The sequence below is a fragment of the Nipponia nippon genome, unplaced genomic scaffold (assembly GCF_047370975.1).
Source record: "Nipponia nippon isolate SJK-2023a ecotype South Korea unplaced genomic scaffold, ASM4737097v1 scaffold_5, whole genome shotgun sequence".
Classification (NCBI taxonomy): Eukaryota; Metazoa; Chordata; class Aves; order Pelecaniformes; family Threskiornithidae; genus Nipponia; species Nipponia nippon.
Window position 1 is genome coordinate 8,219,549 of NW_028262369.1, and position 25,047 is coordinate 8,244,595.

The window sequence follows — 25,047 nt, forward strand, 5'->3', positions numbered from 1 at the left end:
TTGTAAAGAAGCTCTACTGCATGCCCCGTTTCCTGCAAGCATGCTGTATTGCATCCAAGTGACACCTTTTACACAAGAATACTGGAGTAGTTTTTATAGCCTTTTATTAGTGTGTAAGCACATCCATGGTGCATATAAAACTGTAACAGTTGACTTAATTTGAACAAATGATATTTTATTTTTCAGTAAGTGATTAAAAAGGCACTTCCACCTTGTGAATGGTGCATTGGGGTGTAGTAACCAGGAAAAAAACCCTATATGAATTGAATACTCAAGACAAAATGAAAGTTTAAGAAAAGATTAACTGACCAATGCCTTTTTTTTTTTTCCTGCAACAGTCTCACAAATCCTGTGTAAACTATAGTTCACTGGCATTTAAATCATCTGAGCTACTAGCACTCACTTTCTGGAAGATTCTCAAAGTGAATCACTCTGAGTGTTTAAAAAAAACCCCACCTTTTCAAATACACTTCATTGTAAAGTAAGTTTTGGAGTACTTTTAATGTCAACCTATACGTTGGAGACAAGGCAGTTGTGCTTTTATCATTGTCAGAGGAGTGGGTGTATGTGACCTTGACACTAAGAGTAGACTTATACAGTGCTAAATATCGTCCTCCCTCCCCTTGCTGCAGTGCAATGTTTTTAAGCGTGTTTATTCACTGGCTTTTGTTCCATTGAAATCTCCATCTCTTGCATCCATTTCTTCATCACCTACTTCTGTTGCATTCTCAATTACTCTTCTGCCTCCAGATCTACGGGGTGGGGCAAAAGATGCTGGTTCATTTCCCCTCCTGCAGTAAGAGGGGGGAAAAAAAAAAAATCAGGTGTTAGGTCATTTGCAGTCCTCACAAATAAACATAGAGTTTTGTAACAGTAAGTGTGGGGCTGTTGTTTTTAAATGCAGAACAGCCAAGAGTTGTGGGTCTCTAATACAAACTTCCTGTTCTGTAGCATAAAAGAGTAATTTGTGGACAGGTTGAGACTCCTGTTGCTTGGAACTGTGATGGGATTCCTGTTCTTGTGCTTGAAGTTCTCTGAATAGTTTCATCTGCCCCAACACCCCCCTACTCTTCCCTTCATCTCACTGTTTTCCCCTATGGGGACTGCAACTGGTTGTGCTTGGAAGGGATGGGAAAGGGGGCTGCTTGTACCCACAACAGCAGGGCAGTGTCCTTCCTGTCCCTTTAGAAGAGCAAGGGGGGAGAGAGCGAGTGAGCTTGTGCTGAATTTCTGACCTGCAGTCTGAATAAGCCCACCAGTTACTGAAGGCCCATGAGACCTGGGACTGGAGCAGTGCTGTGGATGTTGGCAGGCATTTTTGAGCCCACAGTCCCTCTCTGCAAAGGCTGCGTTGGTCAGAGCACCACGTGTGCTTTGACACGTATGGCATCCTAGGTTGTGAGTAGCTCCAATCTCTCTCCCAGTGGAGAGAGGAAACCATTGCTGCTTTGGAACTGTGTTGTAACTCGGGTGCTGACACTGAACAGTGCCAGTGTCTTGCAGAAGAACTTACAGCAAACGCTTTTTCCCATCTTACCCCCTCTTCCTCTCCCATCTCCCTCCCATCCCCATATATTTCATAGCCACAGCCCAAGGCAGGGACACTTTGGTTCTCAAGGTTAATATTTTGGGGAGGTGTGAGCAAGTGAGACAGAAGATGGGATTGTCTCTTCTTGGCCTCCATTGCTACTGTGCTACAAAACGCTTACGTTTTGTAACATGGCCTCTCACTTGCCCCTCATTAAGCAAACCTTTGTAAAGGCTTGAGACCACAGACATAAGCAATAAAATAAATTCGTGATAACTGAATGTTGTGCCAAAATTACTAATTTGATGTTAAATACATCCGACTCTGCACTTTTGGGTATAGCAATCATGCATAAATATTTAAAGGCTTGTCTTGTCCTTGCAAAAGACTAAGCCGGTGGTGTCCTTTCTGAAGCAGCTATTTAAGTCCAAAGTTGAGTATTCTGTACAAGGGAAGTGGGTAGGACCACTGGCTGGACTACAATTTGAGGCACAAATCTGTGTTTCCAAGGTGGAAATGTGACATGTAGTCTGTTTTCCACAATTCTGCCCTTAAACTTCGTTGTGAGCAAGCAATTAGCTGGATAATAAAGCTTCATTTAAGATCTGCTGTTAGTTAACCTTAGTTGTTCTGGTGCTGATGGCATGTATTGAACATGAGGGTGTGTCTTTTCTATGCTGGCATGTGCTTGACAGAGTCTAACAGCAGCGTCTACTATTTATGATAGCAGATATTTATTATTACTGTTTAACAGGAAAGTTCAAGTTAGGTCAGTAAATTCATTAATTCTTGTCAATAAAGATCTCGGTCTTCACCAGGAAGAACTCTTTACCCCCTTGGACTCCTGCTATCTGGACTCAATTACTCATGAGTCATTTGTAAGAGAACTCTTTTTATGCTGAGTAATTCACTGAAGTGCTATAAGAGAACATGGGACTGGTTGGGAGTAACAAGAGTCTAACCAAATTGTGCAGTATGGTTTTGGCTACAAAGAAGTGAACTTCCTGTCACACACTAACCACTTATTAATATAAACGGTTGCAATATGCATAAACATAATACTTCATCAAACTGGTATTGGCCCAGTGGATAAACACTTCTTGTTTATATCAGTTCCTCTTAAACAGGTTTGTGGGTTTGATAATATTCATGTGGTCGTTCACATTAGTACCTTTAGAAAAATGCGTCTAGTTGAGACAAGCCTTAAGCATTAGTGTTTGCTTAGCACCTCTGTATTTAATCTACCTTTGAACAAGTGCTACTGGAGTAGTGCTTGAATAACAGTCTGACTGGAAATATTAGGCTGACTAAAAGGCACATGCAAGGACAAGACATCATCTTTAAATATTTGTGTATTCACAGCAAAATCCAGCATATGTAAAATACAAGATATACAAATATTACAAGGCAGTAGCTCTTTAATTTTTGCAACAGCAGGTATTACTCCTATCTCCAGAGAATGTGATAAAGTATAATATAATGCTGTGCTTGGTTACAGTGTCAATATTAATTTCTGTGTCCGTGCTTTGTGTTTTAATAACAGTAGACAAGCAATGTAATGTCTGAAAAATAGCTCTAAAAGCCTAAGTAATAGCTCTTTGTAAACAATACAGGCACAGAGTGCTATGTAATGAAAGGCAAGATTTTCTCTTTTGTCTGCGATTGTGTGGTGTAAGTGTGATAAATCACATGCAAGTAAGATCTACCCAAATCTCAGGTGAGTTAGATGGGATCTTACCTTAGAGCCAGCATAACAATATGTGTAAGAAATACTGTGAAATTCTGATGGCATGCTGTGACACTTCATATTCATTAGTCCTTTTAATCAATTTTACTAATCAATGGTGTATTTGATTTGAAAAATTTTAATCTTTGTGGCTGTGCACAAAGATGAGGTGCAAAAAAGACAATTTTCATGCAGAAAAATTCAGAGTACTTTATTAGGTACTCTGTTGGTAGAGCTTGTGAGAATGCAACATTGGTAAGTCTACATCAGTACATAACCTGCTTGTAAGAAAGATGTATCATTCTTGAACAGCTGATGATAGCTAGATTATTGTAATATTTGTCTCTTTTGATAAAACAGATTAATGCCAAGATATCCAAGCCTTCACAGTTTGCAGAAACCTCACATAATTTTTACTTGGGCCAAAGAAAATGGAAATTTGTGCAACACAAGCTAGCTGCAAAGTTGAAGGCATGGTACCTGCTTAGTCATGCGGAGGTTCCTGTGTCCCTCTGAAACAGAGATAAAGAGTCCCGGGCAGTTATACTAAGCACATGGTCATGATCAGGGGTAGGTAGATTACTTTTAAATAATTAAACAAAGTACATTACAGCCAATTACATTACATTTAGATAAAACAAAAAAGCGCCTTATGCTATTCTATGTAAAAAGGGCTGGACGCAGCCACTCCTTTGCAAAGCAGCCAGGAGCGTGCACCACCCAAGATGGTGCTAATGGAAAAGGCTGCCACATCGCTAACTCTTCACTTGGAGGTAAATCCACATCTGAAGGCTCATGCATGTTACTGGTAAACACACTGGCAAACCGCTTCAAGAACACAACTAGGCAGGTGCTTTACTTTCATCTGAAATACTTTTGGGTTTATGTAGAAAGCAAAGGTTTACAGTGTGATGATGCAGATAGAACAATTTCCTTATAATTTAAGTCAGCCTCTTTATTTTAGTGAGTTGGTGTTTCCAAACCCAGTGAGTGGAGGAGAACTCGGGTATGTAGCTGACTGGTCACAGCTTTATCTTTTTCCTAGTCAGTTTTAACAAGAAAATGCAAAGGGACATTTTGATCTTTTCCTTGGTCTGATGACACTGAATCCCTTTGTGGTGAAGTCCAAAGCGAGTTTTGGATAAGAGTCAGATAATGTGCTTTGCCTTTTGCTGCCTGTGATGTTGTCTAAGGCTGTTTATGGTCGTTGCGTGTGAGTTGTGCATGTGTGGAAGTGTGAAAAGCACAAGCATTTCTACCCTTTTGTGACTGCTTCTGTACAAATAAATACAGCCATTATATAAGGGGTGTTTTCAAAAGCAACCAAGCCTAATTCTGTTCCTATTTAAGCCAACAGGAGTTTTGATTAGAAAAGGAATAAGGTCTGTGCCATGTTATCACAGTTGCTCATCTCACAGCTGAAATCCTGAGACTGCTGCAGTCTGTGAAATGCACTTCACCTTCTGACTTTGGCCTTTTGTTGTATCTGCCAAGCTAATACAAGGAGTAACTTGGCAGCATTATCAGTGTCAGTTCTTTAGTTGAACAGATTTTTTTTTTTCACTTCTGTAGTTTAGTTCCAAATTTCAAGACTGTCAGTGAGTGGGAACGGCTATCCCAAACAAGGGCACTCTACCTGAGCTTGCTCTTCAGTGCTGCAACCTCACGGCCCAGGGCTTCGTTACTCTCCGTAGCCTCATCCAGCTCTCTCTGCAGCTTCCTGCGGTTTGCGTTGATGCGCTGAGACTCTTCCTCAGCCTCCTCCAGCTGCCTTTTCAGTTGCTTGAGTCGTGTGTTGCCCTTCTCAGCCTAAAGGGAAATTTTAGAGTAATGCTTTGATTCAAAACAGTTTGAATAGCCTTACATTCCTCATTTTAATTTTGTACTTCTCTTGGGAGTTCTTCTCCTGGCTTGCAGGTTGGTGTGCATTAGGTAAAGCTAAAATTTTCAAACAAAATGTGTTCATCGTCTCCATTCATATACCAATAAGGATGTTGTGCACAGTCCTGTATATCACTGTGCAGTCAGAGCGTTGCAGCTGGCTGATGGACAAGGACTAGTGCTTTGGCACTTGACTCAGCATGGAAGAAGAATTATATTGTCCCGTCTTTTAGCAAAGGGCTGTATAGCTCTCCCAGCATAAAATCCAGGCAGACAGACTGCTTTCTAGAGGGATATTTCTTTGAGGCAGAACATGGCATCTTCCTTTCTTAGGGTAAAACCTGAAAATCCCTGTGCCCCAGACTAAGACCCTCATGACGCAGTCTGATACCTGATCTTTGTACTGCTCTGCTTGCTTTCTCTCGTCTTCCACCTGCAGCAATGCATCCTTCAGCTTCTTGTCCTTCTGGCGCAACGTCTTGGCTGCAGCCTGCTTCTCTCTGCAAATGACAGTGCAACATTTGGTGATGTGGAAGGTCTGTAGTCATCACCTGTCTCAGGCACATTGCTCATGAAACTGGCACCAAGGACCCGTATGTTAAAGGCCTTACTGAGTTTAACAGATTAATTCTAAGCAAAACTTAAAGGTCATGTTCTTCTGATCAAAACAAATATGTGTCTTTGCTGTATGCTAGAGGTGCTTCAGGAGATCTGTTCTAGAATGCAAAGTGATTTCCTCAAGAAATAATCCTACAAATGGCACAACGTGTTACGGCAATTAACCTGGCAGGGTCATAGGGCAGTTAATCTAAAATGTAGGGGAGCAGATCCTTGCCTTTGATACCAGTAGAACTTTTCAGCAACAAAATGGTTCTTAATCAGAACCTGTAACAACTCCAGTTACTGGCCACATGCCTAGGAAACGTTAAGTAAGTGAGAGAATTTACCGAGCCTTAATGACACTGAGAACCGGATGACACACATCCTGTATGCCTTTGTTTACTTTCTGTCTCATTAACTGGAACAAGAGATGGACGGCTGTGCCCTCTGGGAGACCAGTACCTGGCTTCCTGTTCCAATTGCTCTTCAAGAGAAGCAATTTTGGCCTCCAGAGCAGCAATTGTAGCTTTGAATTTGGACTTCACAGCTCCCTCCATCTCTTGCAGCTTACTCTTCAGCTCTTTGTTCTGTCTCTCCAGTTGCTGCCGAGCATTTTCGTTCTTCTGTGCAGTTGAGCGCTCTGTTGCCAGCTCATTGTTCAGCTGCTCTGCCTGCAAGGGTGAGAATGGATGCTGTCAAAAGTGTTGCACGCTTTCAGAGAAATGACAGGTGGCAATTTGGGGTGGCAATTCTCCAAATATTTATTTAGAACCACAAATAGCTGTCACTGGCATACAAACAGAAAGCGACGTGTGCTGAAATGAGCTCTACCTGTTGTACTGCTTTCCTCATGCGATCACCCATTGCCTCTATGTTGCCTTGCTCCTCTTCTAGCTCTTCCTCCAGTTGGGCAATTCTTGCCTCCAGGCGCCGTTTCTCATCCTGAAGGCTTGTCCTGTAAGTTTAAATAAGTGTGTAGTAATGGCTCTGACCAGTTGAATGTGTCTGGAACTATGGTGAGCTGCCAATAATTCATAAAGAAAAGAGAATTAGATATTTCAATGAAACTAGTCATATGTTGTGTTGTCAAGACCAGACGGCTGTTGGGAGAAGAACATAACTTCTCTTGGCAGCAATGCAACAGTCAGCAGCATGTTTACAGCCTTGTGAGTAATCCAGTCTATTCCTACCTTCCAGAAGTAGCGCTTGCAAGTTCCTCTGCCATCTCTTCTTTCTCCAGATCTGCTTGTTTGCGAGCTCTCTCTGCAGCAGCCAGATCCTAGGAGAAAAGGAAAAGGCAGCATAGTAAAGAAATGAGCAAGTAAGTGTTCAGACAAACAGTTACAGCATGATACACAAGACTAAACTTTCTAAAACAGGTATAAGATGGGTTGTCTTGTTAACAGAATAAATTCTTGTCGTATCATAAATCCTAGGGAAGTACAATGAAATACACTTTATCCAGCCTGTCAGCTGGCTTCTGTTTTATTGGTTTTAGTCACAAGATTGACATTTAATACACGTAGGAGTAATAGCACTAACAAGACTTCAGGAATTTATAGCTATTGAAAACAATTTGTGTTGGATCATACAGTTCATTTCCCTTTAAGACTGGTGAACTGTGCCTTCCTCCAAGGTGATTTTTTTCAGCTTAATCTGGCTATGCTTAGATGTAGATCCAACAACTTTAGCAGAGTGCATGGAGCACATGGAACTTGTTACAAGTGCTGCTTATAGCTTTCCATCCCCAGTAGCTATTACATTATTTCATTGCAGTTCTGTTTTGCTGCTGAAGGTCATGAGTAGTCTGCTTCACACTGCTCTAAGTTTCCCACTTTACCTCTTGAAGCTGGATGAGTTCTGCTTCCAGGCCCTTTGCTTTCTTCTCATTTTCTCTGGCTGTAGCAAATATTTCTTCTCTGGCAGCCCGTGCATCATCCAACTCTCGTTGGTAGTCCTTCATCTGAGCCTTGTTGAAAAGAATAAGAGAGATTTATTTTTGTCTGTCTTTATTACAGTTTCAGTAGAAAGAAATTTGGACAGAATAGAGCACGTACACATTTACATAGTCATAATGCCTGCTTAAATTGTATTTTCTGGAGAGATCAACTAGCACGTGTTGGAAAGGCCTGAAATGCTATTCCAAGAAGAGCGATGCTTCCACTTGCACACTGCGGCTTTTGTAATGCCTGTTGTCCTTATTTCCTTTGAGTATTTGAGTACGTGTGCAGTCTTAATCTTTCCAATACATCCCTTTTTGTTGTTTTGCTGTCAGCATATGACAGAACGGTTGATATGGAGACTTACAGTATAAATAGGAAAATGCTAATTCAGAGACAACAGGATTTCTGAACAGTTTTTTATTCTTTTGAATCAAGTGTTAGAACCAGGATTGAAGCCTTGTAATAGATATTATCCTGTAGCGCTTTGTCTACATGGGAATCTATGTTTTCCTTCATGTGGGTAGGTCAATAGCAGATGAGTGTTGGCCGGAGAATTTTGGAAGCTCTCTGCAATGATGAAATTTAAGATTTTCATGGTTTGCCATGTGAAGTTTTCCATTGTCATTCAAACTGAGCATTACAGTACAGATCCTTGAATCTGCAAGTCTAGTTAAAACTCCCCCTCTAACCAATCGTGTAACAGGCATCAAGTTCACAGGCGTCACCTAACTTTCACATTGTGGCTGTACAAAAGAGACCAGTGGGAAAAACTATATTTGTAGGATTACATACCTGTAATTTGCGAAGTTGTTTGATGGCTTCTTCCCGAGCTTTATTAGCAGAATCAGCTTGGCTTTCTAGATCTTTAACATCAATCTCCAGCTTCTTTTTGGCTGCAGCTGCCAGGGCACGTTGCTTCCGCTCATCTTCCAGTTCTGTTTCATATTCATGGAGCTGATCATTAAAGAAAACAAGTTTAGGAAAGTCCTTGAGCACACTTAAACACTCTGTGTATGTCTGAATAATGTATACAGCCCCCTATATCTCTATTAATTGTGATTCCTCTGGCAGTTAAAATACATTTCCATTTTGTCCAAAAATTAAAGATTCTTCAAAGGAGTCAGCAATTTGGGTTCTGTATTTAGGGAAATATGTATATTACAAGATGATGACTACAGTGTTGTCCTTGCTGTTACAACACTATGATATACAAATAGGCTGTGCCCTGTCTGTTTTCATTTCTAACGCTTTTGTATCCATTCAGTGTACCTTGGGAAGGCAGATACATTAGAAGCTGTCTTTTTTGACTTACACTGAGAATATAGGGAAGGTTCTTCTGACTGTGTCAGAAATAACAATTCATACGTTTTATACTATATTGGTTGTAGTGTTAAACTGCTACATCTGTTGGCAATTGTGCACCTGCTGCTGAAACAGGAAAAAAACATGTTTTGTGCCTTTTTTAGTACAATAACTTACTCTTTTTTTATTTGCCAAGCACAAGGCAACACAATGTTTTCTTCTCATTATAGTGAGGTGCTTTTAATAATGGCATGAGGCTGGGGACTTTCAACTGGCTTGGTTAGATATTTACAAAGGCAGTAATAGGGAATAGTACCTGTTTAAGGAGTTGTCTTCTCTTCTCCTCATTCTGTTCATCTCTGGCTTGTAAATCTCTTTCAAACTGGCCTTTCAGGGCCTGCATATTAACCTCCAACCTGAGTTTGGCATCTTCAGCAGCCTGTAGCTCATCCTCTAGCTCTTCTAATTGTGTCTTCATCTCTTCTACTTGTTGTTCAAGGGTCCGTTTAGATTTCTCCAATTCGTGGACCTTTCAAGCAGTGAGAATTTAATAGACTTGTTATAAGAAATAAAAATAATTCTAGTTAAACACAGTCTACCTGCAGTATAGGCCACATTTGAAAATATCAGCTGTGGAAAATGAATGAACTAATTTACACTGAAAATGGTAAATTAGCATTTTTTGTACACTTCCAAATCTGTCTTAAAATAACCTGAGATTCTTTTTATCCCAAACTTTTATTTTCAGTCTAATCAAGTATCATAGTTTAATTTATTTAGTATTAGAAGTAGTATTATCATATCAGTGTAGTAAAAGAAGTGATTGGCAATGCATCAGTGGAAATTTGCGGCAGCTATACAAGTAAATGTTAGGCTGGTGGCAAAGTCAAATATAACTAATAAAATCAGATTTGCGGAGTTTACAACTTCAAAGCTGCTTAATAAACTAGTAAATTATTTAGAATTCTTTAATGTTTTTTCAGTCTTAGAAATCAATAAGTCATATTAAAAATAAAGATGGCTTACAGTTACTTTGCCAAGTCTCTTGAAAGTTTGGGCACAAATGGCATAATCTTTGAATTCTGTATCTGATCTTGCTGAATGGATGTGCGTGTTACAGAGAATTTCCCACACTGAAAACAATGATCTGTTTGTTAGCTGCTATTTTAAGTTATGGTTGTGGAAATTGTTCTAAGCCCAAAACTTACATTCTTGCCAACATCATCTTTGGAGCTAACAAGATCTTCCATTTCAGCTTTCAACATTTTGTTCGTTCTCTCCAGTTCTTCTTTGGCTTCCAAAGCCTCTTCAAGTGCTCGGGCCAATGACAAAGCCTTTGTTTCTTTTTCTCTGGCTTCTGCTTCTGCTCTGTCCCTTTCATCTGCATATTTTGAAGAGATGTTTTTCTCTTCAGCTAGCATCTGTAAAAAGGTAGTGTTAATACAAGAAGTCATTAGTAATAGGGTTTTTCTATTGCAACTGTTTCGTCAGTTGTTAATCACAGAGAAAAATCTCTGCTTTTTGATAAATGTATATAAAAACAAAATTAACCAGTGTATGCTTGATTAAATTTTAGTTTATTTTTTGTCCCTGCTTTATCTTTCACTAAACCAGTGGAGTCTCTGTGAGTTCCAGAGAAGTTAGGTGATAACACAGCAAGGGAGAATCTTAAATCCATACCTGATCAAACTTCTTCTGTTTCTTCTCCAGGTTGGAGACCAGCTGACGCTGGTTGTCTAAGTCTACCACCAGGTCATCCAGCTCCTGCTGGAGTCTGTTCTTGGTTTTTTCCAGTTTGTCGTAAGAAGCAGCCTTTTCCTCAAACTGTTGTGTGAGACTTTCAATTTCCTTCTGAAGTTTCTTTTTGCCTTCTTCCATCATTTCTACTGTGCTGGAATATTCCTGTAGCTTCTTCTTAGAGTCAGAGAGCTGAAATTTGAATTCAGAGGATAAATCTTTATAGCAGCGACAACAAAGCTTGGCAGAGAAGATGGCCAGGAGACAACCAAGACCCAGAAATCTTATCTAGTTTGACCCATCCCCCAGCCTTCATAAAATAAGGCAGACCGCACACCTAGTATGCACATACAGGCCTAGCGTGCAAGACTATCTTGGGAGCTACCTTGGATTTGTACCTGTCCTAGAGATCATGCTTTAAAGAGGAGGGAGACTGCTGGCTCCATTGTAGAGCTTTACAGATGCCATCTGGGCTAACAGCACTAGTTCCCTGAAGGCCCATGTGCTGTGGCAGGATAGTTCTATGGATCTGAAGCCTCTGGAATTACTGACAAAGCTCTCGGTGATGGAGCTAGTGATTTAGCTATGGCACTGATACCTGTATTGTCAGTGTTGAAATATGTCTTTCCAGATTTTGTTTTGCTTCTACTTCTTCATCCAACTGCTCTTGCAAGCTGTTCTTCTCATCCTCCAACTGACGAAGCTTGGTAGACACATTTAGCTTCTGCCGCGTTTCTTCCTGAAGCAGCTCCTACAGTCACCACATCAATTGGCAATACAGTCATTAGTTTAGGTCTTTTTATAGTGCATTTTATAAATATTGTAGGTGAGCTGTTACTGGATGAAAGTTTACCTGTGTATCTTGTAGCTGAGATCCTAGGGTTGCAACATCTTTGGTCAGTTTGATTGTCTTGCTTTCTGCTTCATTGAGCAAACCAGTAACGTTTTCAATCTCAACCTATGAGACACCACAATGAATAAACGCAGTTATTTTGCTCAACTTCAAAATCTTCCTCTAAACTTTAGTTTGCTCTAGATTGAAATCTTAACTTTGAACAGGATCTGAATCTGCTGCTATGCTCTGGGTCACCTCAAGCACCAACAGTGCTTCCAGCTTAACTGGAATTCACAATTTTGCCATAAGTTTCTGGACAATATGTGGGATTTAAATCCTGTGGAACTAAATCCTCCACACAAACTCTGCCGTGTCTGCACATGTCATCTTTGTGACCTGTGTATTAAAGATGCCCAAGGTCTAATGCCATTTTTGTCTAGTTTACCTTAGTATTTTATTACTATATATCAAAACCTAGTCATATTCATAAGTTAATACTAGTATACTCTTTTCAATGAATTGCAAAGGGGAATGGGGACTTTTGTGGATTTTCCTTCCTCTTCCCAAGTTTGACAGAAGTTGATGCATTTTGATTATATTTTCTTATTTATCCACTAACTTAAAATAATACAGAAAAGCTTACTGCTGCTATGAACAAAGTTTTAACAATAAGCTTGATTAGTATTGCTGGACATTGAACATCTACCAAAGAACCATTTTAAATTATCTTTAGTTATTCTTATTAGACACTACGTCATAGATAAGTGAGCATTCTCCTTTCATTGTCATTTTTTCTGAGCACATCTTATGTGTTTAATAGCTGTTTAATCCATTTCCAGAAGCCACATTCCTATCAATGTTCCCCACCACCCGAAACTGAACAAACAGAAAGAAACTGTGTAAAACATGCAGCATAGTCACTGAACCAGTGGTGGCATTACATACTGCAAGGTGCACAGAGGGATGGGACTAAAAGCTCTCACTTCCATGAGACAGAGTGGTTCTAATTGTTTAATTGTATGATAATTGAGGTAGGAGTTCAAGGTAGGAACCCTACAGATGACAAAAAAAATGAGCATTTCAGCTGAAGTTGACAGGGCCAGGATTCCTCCAGATACATCCTCACAGAACAGCATAAACTGGTTTTCTCAAGCCCAAAGTGTCACAGCAAAAGGTCAAACTCCTTCCTACCTGTAACTTATGAACTTTTTCATTGAGTTCTGTCCGAACACGCTCTCCATCAGTGTATTTGGACTGTAACTCCTGCAGCTGTACTTCCAGCTTCTTCTTTTTGTGCTCCACATCTTGTTTGGCCTGATTCAGGCTCCTGACTTCATTAACCAGATCAGCGTTTTCTTTCTCCAGTGTCTGTTTGGTCTTATCCAAGTTTGCTTTAGCCTACAAGCATGAAGTGAAGAAAGATGATCTGTAAAAGGAAGCTGTGTTATCTGGTGGATAGTTTTCAATAAGATGGATTGCTGTTTACCCGTTTAAATTGTTCCAGCTGCTCTGTTAGCTCTTCCACAGCTTGAGTGTGCTTTTGCCTCATCTCCTGGACCTGGGCTTCATGAGTTCGAGTCTCCTCTTCCAGCGCTCTCTTCAGCACTGTGACCTCCTGTTCACGCTTTGCTCTGGAAGGTAACATACATAAATGGAGCAGCAGCAGATAGATAAGGGAAAATAGCACTACTGCACAGTTACTAGACAGTATTGTACTGAGCTCGGTGACGTTGATTTTTGGCCCGTGTGCTATGTCTCCATACCTGAGCTCTTGCTGGGTGGCTGTGGTATCCAAAGTATCCTCAAGTTCTGTCTTAAGAGCCTCCAGCTCTTCACCTAGGTCTCTCTTCTGTTTTTCTGCTTTGTTTCTTGCAGCTCTCTCAGACTCCAAGTCTTCCTGGAGGTCAGAGATGTGAGATTCCAATTCTCGGATCTTCTTGAGGGCATTGTTCTTCTGACTAGTTTCATCTTCCAGCCTGAAAAGAGAGTATTTAATTTTATATATTAAAAAAAAATATAATTTAACTTTGAAGAAATCAGTATACAGAGATTAAAGGTTTATAGGTTCTGTGTAAGAAAGTACCAAAGAAAGAGGGGGGACTGACGCAAAAAGGATCTAGCAACTGTACTTTATCAGGACACAATGCCTGGAGATGCTGATCTGCCGATTCAGCAAAAGTTTTGGTTGAGTGTTCTCCCTCTTAAATTTATACAGAAAATCCACTGAGACTCTGAAGCGGATCAAGGTCAGACTCTTAAGTAATTTCTGCCTTTTGCCTATGAAGTATGTTGTTACACTTCATTTTTTACTTGGCAGCACTGCCAATGCCATTGGGAAGGGGAGTTTTTATTGATAGCTGGAGGTAAGTTCATGTGTCTATAGGCAAACGATAGTATGATTATTTTTCACAAAAGGATATTTGGGGAAAGCATGCAGGGAGGATGTAACAGAGAGATGAGATTCATGGCTGCAGCATCTCGGTGTCTGGGAAGGGGAGAGACATATGTTGCAGCCTGTGTTTTCAAGCTGTGTGCAGATTCAGGAGTGAATACCTGGCTAGAGCAGCCTGCAGCTCTTCCTCCTTCTTGGCTAGTTGTGCCTTCAGCTCAGCAATTTGTGCCTGGAGCTCTGCGATTTGCTCATGTAGATCACTTGACTCCCCTTCCAACTTCCTCTTAATTTTCTCCAGTTCTTGTCTGCTCTTCTCTTCTTTCTTCAGTCGCACTGAAAAAGTAAGGATTTTGGTCATGGCAGGGCGTTAGTGCAAGGAGTCCTTAATCTGATCTTAAACTTAGGCAAAAAAATGTTCTGGCCTCCAGTGAGGCCCTACATTTAACTACAAGTCACTGCATTTCTGAAGCAATGTGCAATACCTTGCTGTCATCACTTATTTCTAGCTACCCCAAAGAATCATTTATTTATCTTTCTCTAGAAGAAGCATTATTTTTTTCCCCATTTTCTCTCCTCTGCTCTTTTGTATGTAAAAAAAATAGGTATCTATGGTTTATGCACCCTGGGGTTTTGGTGATTCTCACGCACAAAATGGCTTCAGCATAAGAAATTTGGAAAATACCCCACAAATTTTTTAGAAGCTCTCTCCAGATTCTCTTTATGTTTTTTTGTTATATGCCAAGGCAAAAAAGCCAGATATAAGCCACTTCTGTTAACGTTACCTTCGAGTTCTGAAATCATAGATTCATGCTTGTTTTTCAGCTTTGTAAGATTTTTGGCTTTTTCTTCTTCTTCTGCAAGATTTGTTGTTAGATCACTTATTCTTTCCTCAAGGAGTTTTCTTTCCTTAAGAAAAATAAAATACTTCTGTTAATAAAAGCGTCTGTCATTGGTGATCGTGAATCAACTCTTTGCCAACTGAAAATATCCAAGATACTGTCTTTTTATGCTGTATTTCTTGAGACTGTAGTGATACATTTTGATTTGTCAATTACAGAGAAGCTGAGGAGTGGTGTCTACGACTTCCGTATTCTCTAATCTGCTGCTGTTAGAATCTTGTACTCACTGTAACGGCTGGTAAGTACAGGGTCCAGTTCATAGGAGCAATCCCTTTCAAAAAGTACTGGAATACATGCTTACTTCCAGCTCTAATCATGAAGTTTGGTTGACATTAGTTGAAAACCAAGAGAATTATTTACTCTGCTTGGGGCCAAGAAAATGTGTCTTCCACTGATTATGCTTGACTGCTGTGGGTATTTTGCTTGAAGATATTATTACCACAACAGACCTCAAAACCAGTAGTTTTACACAATTTTGAATTGTTTAAATGAGCATGCAAAAATTATCAGAAACTTGTTCAATAGAGGCTGGACTGATGGTCTGGTGAATCTGTACTCCCATGAGACTATATAGTCAAGAGTATTCCTGTTGTTCTAGCGGAAGAGAAGGTTTTTCTCTCATCTTGCACTATTTTCACAAAGTAAGAAAATGGACCCACAACACTTACCTTGGTTAGCTTGTTATTCTGATCTTCCATTATGAGAATATCATCTTCCATTTTCTTTATCTTGCCATCTGCTGTTACTTTTTCAAGTTGCAGTTTCTGCCTTGCAGCTTCTTCTTCTTCCAGCTGTTCCTCAAGGTCCTTTGAGGGGAAAAAGAAACCCACAAAACATGAATTCTGGAAATAAGATACCGCTTAGATCATAGGAAATGCTTAATGTTTGTTGTTGTATGTGGGGTATGTTGTAGGCTTTGTTGTTTTATTAAGAACTAGACAATCTGTAATGCTTGGTGATTTAGAAGGAAAGATCTGTTAAAATATTTTTTTAGAGAAAAGATTGTTTAAAATTGAGATGGGGAAGACGAGAACTCTGGAGGAAAGAGCGTCAATTGATTGTTCTTACTTCAGCGGCACAGGCACATATTCTACAGAGGGCTGCGTAGCAAGCACTTTCATAGGATCTGAGGTTTGCCAGTCTCCGTTTTTTCTCTGTGAGAGACAAGTTATTGTCTGTATTTGTCACTTATGCCTCCTTACCAGCATTTGTTGTTGCATCTTTTTCTTTTCCGCTTGCAACTGCTGGCTGCGCTCCTCCTCTTCCTCAATTCTGGCTTCCATCTCATGCAGAATCTCTTCCAGCTCTTGTTTCTTAGCAGCTAAACGGACTCTCATCTCTTCAGCTTCAGCATACAGTTCAGTTTCTGCCTGAAGTTGTTCCTGAAGGAGGTTCTTCTCTTCACAAAGCTACGCAAATAAAATGGATAGGAAGTTAAGACTTGGATTGTGAATTGCCCCACAATGTCTTTTTACTAGATAGTCCTAGTGTACAGGCAGGCAGCTCCACCACAGGTTCCTGTGTGGATGTTAGGCCTCTACTGAAGTACCTGGGAGTTTGTCTGCACTGAACTTTTGTTCTGGACCATCGCTGTGAATACAATCATGAGTACAAAGAAAAAAGACACCTTTATTGTAATAGCTTCTAGAAATGGTGAAAGAACAGCTAGCGTTTCCCGGAGGCTGAGAGGTGTAAGTCACCTGTGTGTGTTTCAGTTCCAGCTCCTTCAATTCACTCTCTGCTTTTTGTTGTCTTTCCTTAGTTTTTTGTAGCTCTTCATCCTTGGCCTGCATTTCTTCCTCTTGGCGGGTGACTTGCAGCAGTGGTTTCACCTGAAAATAAAAAGTTTTTTTAAGAATGTTTCCTGTCAGTATTTATGTTACTGAGCATGGTACTTAAAGGTGCCGGGCTGACTGGCACTGATGGTAGCACTGTCTGTTGTTGTTCAGGTAATGGACAAATACTGTCCAGCCAAGCTTGATGTAAGCATCTTTAAACCAGCAAGCCTCAGCAGTGCTGCTCTTGGCCATCTCTGTGCTAATTCTTGGAGCCTTGTGAGCACCTCTGCCTCCAAAAGTGTCACTTTTTGAATGGCTTCAAGCCTGTTTTCGTCCATTGATAATGTACAAAATCTACATGTTCTGCATAGAAAGTCAACGTGCACATGCAGGTGTGTGTTACTGCCTATTTCTGGTTGCAGACGAGGTTGCTATCAATGCAAGCAGGAACAGTTTTCTGAATCCAAACTGAAGGCCATTCTTGAAAAGAAACTAGGCTTCTTCAATAGGAAAAGAGACTTAATTTGCTTGAGTGCCTAGCAGGAAGATGTTTACTGTCCCAGGTAGGGAACTCCTGAGCTACTGAGTCCCCTGTAGATACATAACTCTGCATGTTCACAAAATTAAGTTTTACTCTGTCTTCTCATTATTGACCCCTGTGAAATTATTTCATTTTTGGAAATTAAAAGAAGTCCCCAAACATGCAAAATCTTTTATGAATCTCTGCTTAACGAGTTTGTTTTCTTCTCAAGCTAGGACTGACTTTAATGTTAATGGCATTATATAACTATTCAGAGTATTTCTAACCCAAAATGTTGTGAAGCTAATGAGGCTCTTGCCATCAGCTGCAACGGACTTTGGAACAAGGAGTGTGCCTGACATGATATGCTGCGGTATCTTGTGCATTTCATTTCTTTTGGAAAGCTGAGGAGAGATTCACCAATAGCAGTCAACTCACTTTAGTGAACAGTCTCCACCATTGCCAGTTCCTCAGCTTCAGGTAAGCAGCACAGTTTCTTTGGATAACCTTCATTGCAGTCAGCTGTTGCTGTCTCTTGGCGAAGGCTCTGTGATTAAAAACATAAAGCAAATTGGTTCAGTCTGAGAATACAAGGTGTCTGCAAGATAAACATATTAAGCAAAGGAACTCTGGCATGACAGTCTGCTGATGAGCCACATGGTTTGAGAAGTCTGGCACAAATTCTTTTGTCACTTAACCAGTGCCTGTGGCTTTTTGAGGAAAGGTGATAATTCTGTTTAGCTTTCTGGTATTTTATTTAGTCTTCTGGTTTTTAGCTGTTTGCACTTCATAGGCAGGCACAAACCACAAAGCATAGATCTAGTTCTGGATGTGAACATCTTTCCAGAGTACATGGGCACTCAGATCTTGCATCATTCTTGAAACATATTATATTTAAATGTCTTTGCTCGGCAATTTGAAAGCCTTGGTAGTATGCAGAAAAAGGGCATTATTGTTAATAGTTTTGTGACATACATTAACTGAGATCATGCTAGATGATCAGTGCTTCATGCCCAAGCAGTGTAAGAAACTATTTAACGTTTTACAAATGCCAGTGGTGCTGCTACTTGTAATAGTGCGTAAGACTCCAATCATAGGCTAGGATGCTCCTTCTCCTGCTTGTACAAACGCATGTTTAAATGATGGGTCATTGCCTCAGAGAGCTTACTGTACAGAGGGTATAAGTAGCCTCACAAGGTGATTGCTTCCCTGTAATTACACTAATAAGCCTCTTCTGGGCAGGAAGTGAGTCCTTCATCGGACACAAGTTGAGTGCTAACACAATACAAATAGTAGATAAAATGTCTTAATATCTTCAGTTTGTTCTACAGAGAACTAAGAGCTACTGTAGATACTCTGCTGCAGAGGACATTCTTTTTGTTAGTACATATTCTTACTTTCTTGCTAGGTAGCCTCGGCACTGAGCCTGGAAGGCGATGATAACGTCTGTGATCTTCAGGTCTCTCTCTTCTTCCAGGTGAGCCAGAACGCCAGTTCTGAAGAAGATTTTACTCTGTCCAATTCTGTACAAGTTGGGATCAAGTTCTAATGCTTTGATCTGGAGGAAAACAGGGATACTTGTTAACTCCAGTGCTGAAGTTTAGGGTATTAAAGATTACTTCTCATTTCTGTTCACTCTCAACAGCTTTTATATAAGAAGTATAGACTTGATTATCAATAAGATCAAAAATGCTTTCCTCACCATCAGTATGCAAGCCTGCTTCCCATCCATGAATCCTTTAGGAATAGCATTTGCAGCAAGAATTTCGTATCTGCCAAAAGATGTTGATGTTAGGGAGGTTGAAACGTATCAGATTATTTTGTACAGACAAACATGTGTTACACCACTATTAAACCCAGAGTTAGGACCGAGTGAGGGATTCCTACCGCTGACGGAACTCCTGGAAGACAATCCTGTTGGGGAATCCTTGCCGGCAGATACGAATACCTTCCAAGACACCATTGCAGCGCAACTGTTCCAGCACTAAATGGGCATCAAGTTTGCCAGCCTGAAAAGGGAACAGAAAGTATTTTTAGCACAGTAGAAATTTACAAAAGTGTTACCGGCCGCATATCTATGTTTGAAGACATCATTCAGCTCTGCGATGTGCTGGTACAGTGAGCAGCTCAACATGAATAATATACCAGGAGTCTGAAAATTGAACATTTGAAATTTACCCTTTTTTCATGATTTGGAATGATACAGCGGACAAAGTTGGGATTGGTATTCCTTAAGGTGGTCATCAGTTTGGTCAGCTGCTCCTTATAGAGTTGTCCAACAGTACGGAACATGCCTTTCTTGGTTTTTGAAGCACTAGGGAGTGAGCTTTCAGTCATCTTGGCCATCTGGTCCAGCCCAACTATACGGTCCACTGAAATATAAAAGAAAGTATGAACGGAACTGCTTATATAAGCTGTCCTCACCTCACATTACACCTATCAGTGGCATTGTTAAACTGCACCTTCCCAAAGAGGACCACTATATTTTTGATGCAGTAGAAGCATAGTAACAAAAGTACTAGAAGAGCTTTCTGGGTAAATAGTCTACTTCTGTCAAACATGAAAATGAGGCTCTTTTTGTTAACTAGTGACAGAATGGAGCAACTGAATACACAGAATACATTTTATTTTATGTTTGCTCTAAAAAGGACAGTCCTCCTGCAAAATATCCAATTGGTAGGTTGGTGTCAGAACCAGGAACAACAACATCTCTTGACTCCCATCTGTTACCCAGTGGTTCTCAAAGCCTAGCTAATAAACTCCCTCAGTTATCTGATAATTCAGAGCCGCCTTGCTCGTGTTTGCATGCACATTTATGTCCCTATATTAAATACTTATACTGTAGTATATGTGTTACAGATCCATATAAACTTTTTAAAAACAAAGTGTTTATATGCATACAGACATTCTTCTGATGGAGTTTAGTTGAGATTATACATCGCTGGAGAGAACTGTGCAGGACTTCTGGGGGAGGAGTGTGTAAGGTAAGTCATTCATAAAACCCAACAATAACCTGTATTAAACAAGGTCTGCAATATCACATATTCAGCAACGTTTTAACAGTGTAATGAAAAATTTTTATTCTGTTGCTGAATAATACTAAGTAAGGACATTTTTTGATAGCGCTTAAACCTATCTAATGATGCTTTCCATAAATATGTCTTTAGAACACATTATTCTTGTTTCTTAGTTCAGTCTCTTCTATGTTTATAATTTTCACACTTGTGTCCTGCCAGCAAGGGATGGTTGTCAAAAAGTTCTAGTAAAAGTTTCTCCCTTTAAACCACATTACTGATTTAGAGTTGCAATTCATACCGTCTTTCCAGAGGTCTGCTACAAATTTGTCTGAAGACTGGTTCAGCAGAGAAGTCACATTGTCATTGAGTGGATCCATGTTCTTTGTTAGCCAGGCAGTTGCATTGTAGGTAACCTGCAGGAAACAGGGCTACATCAAAAATCTGTTCTTGATAAAGATATCTGGAGTGTCCAAGAACACAGGCCACTGTATCAACACAAAATCATACAAATAATAATAATGTTGAAAAGATTTCTATGGTTAAGAGCTGAGTTGAGTATTTATTCTTACATGTACTAGCATCTGAAAAGCTTTTTTCAGACATATGCATGGCAGGGCACATCCCCTGCCTTTAAAAAAATCTCCTTCCTAGAAAGGAATCCTAATTACTTGGATTTTCAATAACCTTGGTGCTGGTTATTTTTGGTTTCACGTGAGCTTAACACAACTATGAATGGTTTGCAAATCTTATTTCATATGGTATGTAATTAAAGCACTTAATATATACACTATACAATTAAAACCATCCCTAATCAATAAGGGTACCAGACTGTTTCTTTTTTACCATCTGGGCATCAAAGAATCAAAGTTCCCTAAGTCAAAATAGCTCAATGTGTCCAGTACCTTTCCAGCGTAGTGCATGATACAGAACTCGGTTTTATCCTTGAGTTGCTTGGGCTTCTGGAATTTGGGGTGGTTGCCTTGTTCTTGACACAGTTTCTCCACAAAGGATGTGTCAGTAGCCTTGGGGAACCAGCACTCTTCATCCAGCAGAGCCAGGACACCTGGAGGGTTGGTCTGCAATGCGAGCAATATCAGATCAGTATCATCACAGGCAGAGACAAAGAAAGAGCACCACCTTCTTTATCCCTTATGTTACAAATTCTCCCAGTCAACAAAGGATCTGAAATACCTTAAATGGCTCTCTTATTGTACTGATACATAACTGACCCTGATGCAACCTATGTAGTATCCCACCTATAGAGATATAATCTTACTGGTCTTTCAATCAACTCAATGCAAGGTTGCAGATCAAGGCCAAAGTCAATGAAATTCCATTCAATGCCCTCTCGCTGGTATTCCTCTTGCTCCAGTATAAACATTGTGTGGTTGAAAAGCTGCTGAAGTTTCTCATTAGTGTAATTGATGCACAGCTGCTCAAAGGAATTGATCTGTGAAGAGGAAAAAAGTGAATTCCTAATGTTAGGAAGACAGTGACAAGATGAAATTTGCTATCTTCTATTTCTTTTGACATATTTACAATAATTCAAATATAAGGATCCATATGTTTCTAATGTAAGGTCTTGAAAATTTACAGTAAGTTCTCAAGTGGTAAATCTTTGTACTGGGACCGGTTCAATAAACCGTAAAAAGCAGACCCTGGCTCTAAACACTGAGCCCCACAGAAGCCCAGCAGGAGCACACTGCCAGCCCCCAGCCCTTGCGGCCCAAGGGAAAGGCAAGCAGCCAGGTGTAGTAGCCCCATGGATCATGTTGGCCATGGGCTACTAGCCAGCTTGAAAGAACCAAATTGTTTTTGTGGCCCTGAACTTAGATTTTTGTCATCTTATATTCAAAGCACTGCATAGGAGTGGATAAGGAATTTAGTCAGCTTGTGTGCCACAGTACATACCTCAAAAATCTCAAATCCAGCAATGTCAAGGATCCCCAGGAAGGAAGCGCCTTGTCTTTTTGTTTTATCGAGAGCTTTATTTACGCGAGCTAGAATCCAACGGAAAAGACGTTCAAATTGTGCCTTGGCCAAAGCCTCTATGGCAAAGTCCGCCTGAAAAAAAGTAGAGAAAATTGTAAGTGAAAGAAGAAACCCAATTAGTTTCTAATTTCTGTAGAGATAATGAGACAGAAAACTGACATTTCCCTTTAGACAAGATATAAGAAAAAAAGAAGAAAGAATAGTTTCAGGAGAGCTGAGCAGACTGCAAGTAGATACCTGCTCTTTCGTCTGAGCTTTCTGAACAACATCTCGTCCTACTTTGATCCTTGGGGTTAGAATAGATCTTGTGAAATCTGTCACATTAATCCCCATCAGATGACACACTTTTTGTGCAGCTAGAATAAAAGAGTGAGATATTATTTCAGTCTGAATTTTCTCTTAGCAGGTCAGTAGGTGTGAATACGAGCAGCTCAGCAAGTTATTTATCTTCTTTAAAATCTCCTCTATTGTACGTACAAGAGATGCCACTTGCCATGAAAGTATTACTTACGATCCAAGCAGCAAATTCACTGGTCATCAAATTTATGGATTCAAGATTACTAGAAAACGTAATGATAATTGAGCTGATTTTCAGTATGGTATATCTTTTAAAGCCTATGAAGTATATATGTAATAACAATTAAATAAAAAATACTGATAAAGGGTGCTTACTCAGCTACTATTTTATTAATTTCTTAATGTTAACTATATTTTTTAAGTGGCAAATCATACCAGTATTGTCTGGCATAGAAGCTTGATCTGTGTTTCTCTCCTTCTTGAAGACAATATTACCCAGTTGTAGGACAGATGAAACGACCCTCAGTATAGCTGTAAGAGAAACAGATAATATAAATGAGGAACAGAATGGACACATCTTGAAAGCTCTGTTCCCTGCAATAATGAAGATTCATTCTATTGCCTACGGTAGTCTGTACCTCTGTGGAAAGAGCTAGGTTTGCTTTAAAAGACTGTGCCATAAACTGCAGGAGTTTGAGAGCTGATTGCGTAGCATCTCAACAATCTGTGCAGCGGAGTAAACAGGCCAGTCTGGGAACACCAGTACCTCCGAGCTAAGTTGTGCTGGCTCCCCAGGCAGACCCCCCAAGTCTCGGGAATTCATCTCCCACTCACAGTGGCCTGTAGCATCCTCCCTGCTCAGTCACTTGACAATCTGTATCTCTGTCTTTAAAATAAAAAAAAAAAACGCCCTATGAATTACCAGTAGTTTAAAAAATGTGTGGCACTTCTGAAGCTCCAGTTATGCAGGAACATGTGGATATTTAGTAGTGCAACTAAAATCAAATGTATACAAATCTTTGAAGGATTAGTGTCAAAGTACAGAAAAGTAATTCATTAATGTTTGATTACTAAAATACATATAAATGTATTTTAGTCATCTAACTTCAGGTAGTGAAATCTACTGATATGTTACAGATGAGATTGCATGAATCTAGGGAGTTCCATTTTTTTGTTTGGTGAACCTACACAGGAGAAGAATACTGTCCTAATGGGCTTATATTTTAGAGCATGAAATCAAAGGGGTTCAGGCAGTAGTGTAATGACTCCTATTGTTGTAATGGAGAATGCTGCTGTCAACACTAATACACATGCCCTGGCAGGAGAATGAACCAGTCTTCATCAGTAACACCACCTGAATTTACTGAGGCTGGGACTTGCACTGCTGTCCTGCAAGGCAAGATATTTTTTCCTGAGCATTCCTCAGTCACTGATGCAGGGTGGGATGTGATGGAGCTCTGCTCCCGGCTGCCACAGCTGGTGCAAGGCTCAAGGGCTGGGGTGATGCTGTTTCTGCCACCAGGTGTCACTTGGGGCATGGCAATTTGCATCCATTGGTGATGCACACTGGCATGCACCAGCTGAAGCCCTGCACGCTCCCAGGAACAGTGAGAGGTAAAAGCTATGGAGATAGATGTCTCGCAGGCCCACATTTTCAAGACAGTTTAGTTGTTGGTTCCTGCTCCTTGTTTTTATTTCTCTTTTCTCTGAATCAGTGGATACAAATATGAGCTATTTGAGCCTGTTCCATTTCTTTCAAAATTAAATCAGAATATTTTGCAACGTTTTTGTGCTAGTTGTTGGAAAGTTCTGAAAAATGGCTTTAAATGGTCATTACTTTTGTTAAAGCTGGCTTGAATTCAATGGTCCGTTCTGGGTATGTATGGAGCTCTTCTACAGAGAAATCCTCCCTGTCATAAACACAAATTACCTTTCAAAACACCACGTGTTATAGTACTTTTGCGTGCTGACAACTGCAGCGATGCTGCGGAATTCAAATGGGTCAAGAGTGCATGTCATGTTCCTCCTACACACAGCCCTCTGGACTTTATAAGACTTACAAGAAAAAGCCTTGCAATTCTTCATTCTGATGGACAGCAAAATATTGTGAAAATTATTTTATTTGATCCATGTTTAGATTACTGTGCAGAGCTGCCCTGTGCATCACCATTCGTTCTGTGCATCACAGAGACAATTTCTCTTTGATGATATATACTCCGTTTTCCAGTATAGGTGGTGATTCTTCAATATTTCTTTCACTGTGTTTCCAGCAAGTGCTGCCAGTTTAAACCTTTGAAGGAGCTCGTTTGCAAAGAGATTTTATTATTGGCTTCAGCTGCTCCCACCGGTACCCACTGCAATGGGAAAAGGTAGGCACTCTAGTAACTTAAGTAGAACTTTTCTAACAACAACCTAAAGCAGTAGGTCATAATTAGATCTCCTTGCAAGGCAAGAACAGTCACCCTAATACTCACAAGACTTCCTGAAGCATCACCCTGTTTAGTACAAAGGTGGCAATGATTCCAAGGAGGCTGTAGTGTTTTGTGTCATGGATCTATGAGAGCAGTTCCAGTGTCTTCACTGCCCCTGCTGTCCTCCCC

The 25,047-nt window shown here is 40.2% G+C and overlaps 1 protein-coding gene and 1 long non-coding RNA gene across 4 annotated transcripts in view; one reads left to right on the plus strand and one right to left on the minus strand.

Annotated features, from left to right (window-relative positions):
• Positions 1 to 87: 87 nt before the first annotated feature.
• Positions 88 to 25,047, minus strand: part of MYH11 (myosin heavy chain 11) — a 62,714-nt gene continuing 37,754 nt past the window's right edge. For 2 of the 3 annotated variants that reach the window (XM_087731809.1, XM_087731808.1), the window contains 32 exons: positions 22,883 to 22,978; positions 22,388 to 22,506; positions 22,070 to 22,222; positions 21,435 to 21,608; positions 21,061 to 21,234; positions 20,457 to 20,571; positions 19,320 to 19,513; positions 19,029 to 19,150; positions 18,844 to 18,913; positions 18,539 to 18,699; positions 17,580 to 17,688; positions 16,544 to 16,675; positions 16,046 to 16,252; positions 15,512 to 15,649; positions 14,727 to 14,850; positions 14,106 to 14,277; positions 13,316 to 13,528; positions 13,039 to 13,183; positions 12,744 to 12,950; positions 11,571 to 11,675; positions 11,316 to 11,468; positions 10,661 to 10,909; positions 10,189 to 10,401; positions 9,297 to 9,509; positions 8,471 to 8,632; positions 7,576 to 7,704; positions 6,926 to 7,014; positions 6,567 to 6,690; positions 6,198 to 6,406; positions 5,527 to 5,635; positions 4,891 to 5,063; positions 88 to 791 (listed from right to left, as the gene is read on the minus strand). In XM_087731809.1, the coding sequence (XP_087587935.1) occupies positions 653 to 791; positions 4,891 to 5,063; positions 5,527 to 5,635; positions 6,198 to 6,406; positions 6,567 to 6,690; positions 6,926 to 7,014; positions 7,576 to 7,704; positions 8,471 to 8,632; positions 9,297 to 9,509; positions 10,189 to 10,401; positions 10,661 to 10,909; positions 11,316 to 11,468; positions 11,571 to 11,675; positions 12,744 to 12,950; positions 13,039 to 13,183; positions 13,316 to 13,528; positions 14,106 to 14,277; positions 14,727 to 14,850; positions 15,512 to 15,649; positions 16,046 to 16,252; positions 16,544 to 16,675; positions 17,580 to 17,688; positions 18,539 to 18,699; positions 18,844 to 18,913; positions 19,029 to 19,150; positions 19,320 to 19,513; positions 20,457 to 20,571; positions 21,061 to 21,234; positions 21,435 to 21,608; positions 22,070 to 22,222; positions 22,388 to 22,506; positions 22,883 to 22,978 (4,892 nt within the window). In that variant the 3' untranslated portion in view covers positions 88 to 652. Of the gene's footprint in view, positions 792 to 3,734; positions 3,767 to 4,890; positions 5,064 to 5,526; positions 5,636 to 6,197; positions 6,407 to 6,566; positions 6,691 to 6,925; positions 7,015 to 7,575; positions 7,705 to 8,470; positions 8,633 to 9,296; positions 9,510 to 10,188; positions 10,402 to 10,660; positions 10,910 to 11,315; positions 11,469 to 11,570; positions 11,676 to 12,743; positions 12,951 to 13,038; positions 13,184 to 13,315; positions 13,529 to 14,105; positions 14,278 to 14,726; positions 14,851 to 15,511; positions 15,650 to 16,045; positions 16,253 to 16,543; positions 16,676 to 17,579; positions 17,689 to 18,538; positions 18,700 to 18,843; positions 18,914 to 19,028; positions 19,151 to 19,319; positions 19,514 to 20,456; positions 20,572 to 21,060; positions 21,235 to 21,434; positions 21,609 to 22,069; positions 22,223 to 22,387; positions 22,507 to 22,882; positions 22,979 to 25,047 lie in introns of all 3 variants that reach the window. The other variant, XM_087731810.1, reaches the window with a different exon arrangement.
• Positions 18,548 to 24,883, plus strand: LOC148052016 (uncharacterized). Its single transcript, XR_015698787.1, has 3 exons — positions 18,548 to 18,618; positions 20,045 to 20,125; positions 24,718 to 24,883. It is a non-coding gene; the product is annotated as an uncharacterized LOC148052016 (long non-coding RNA).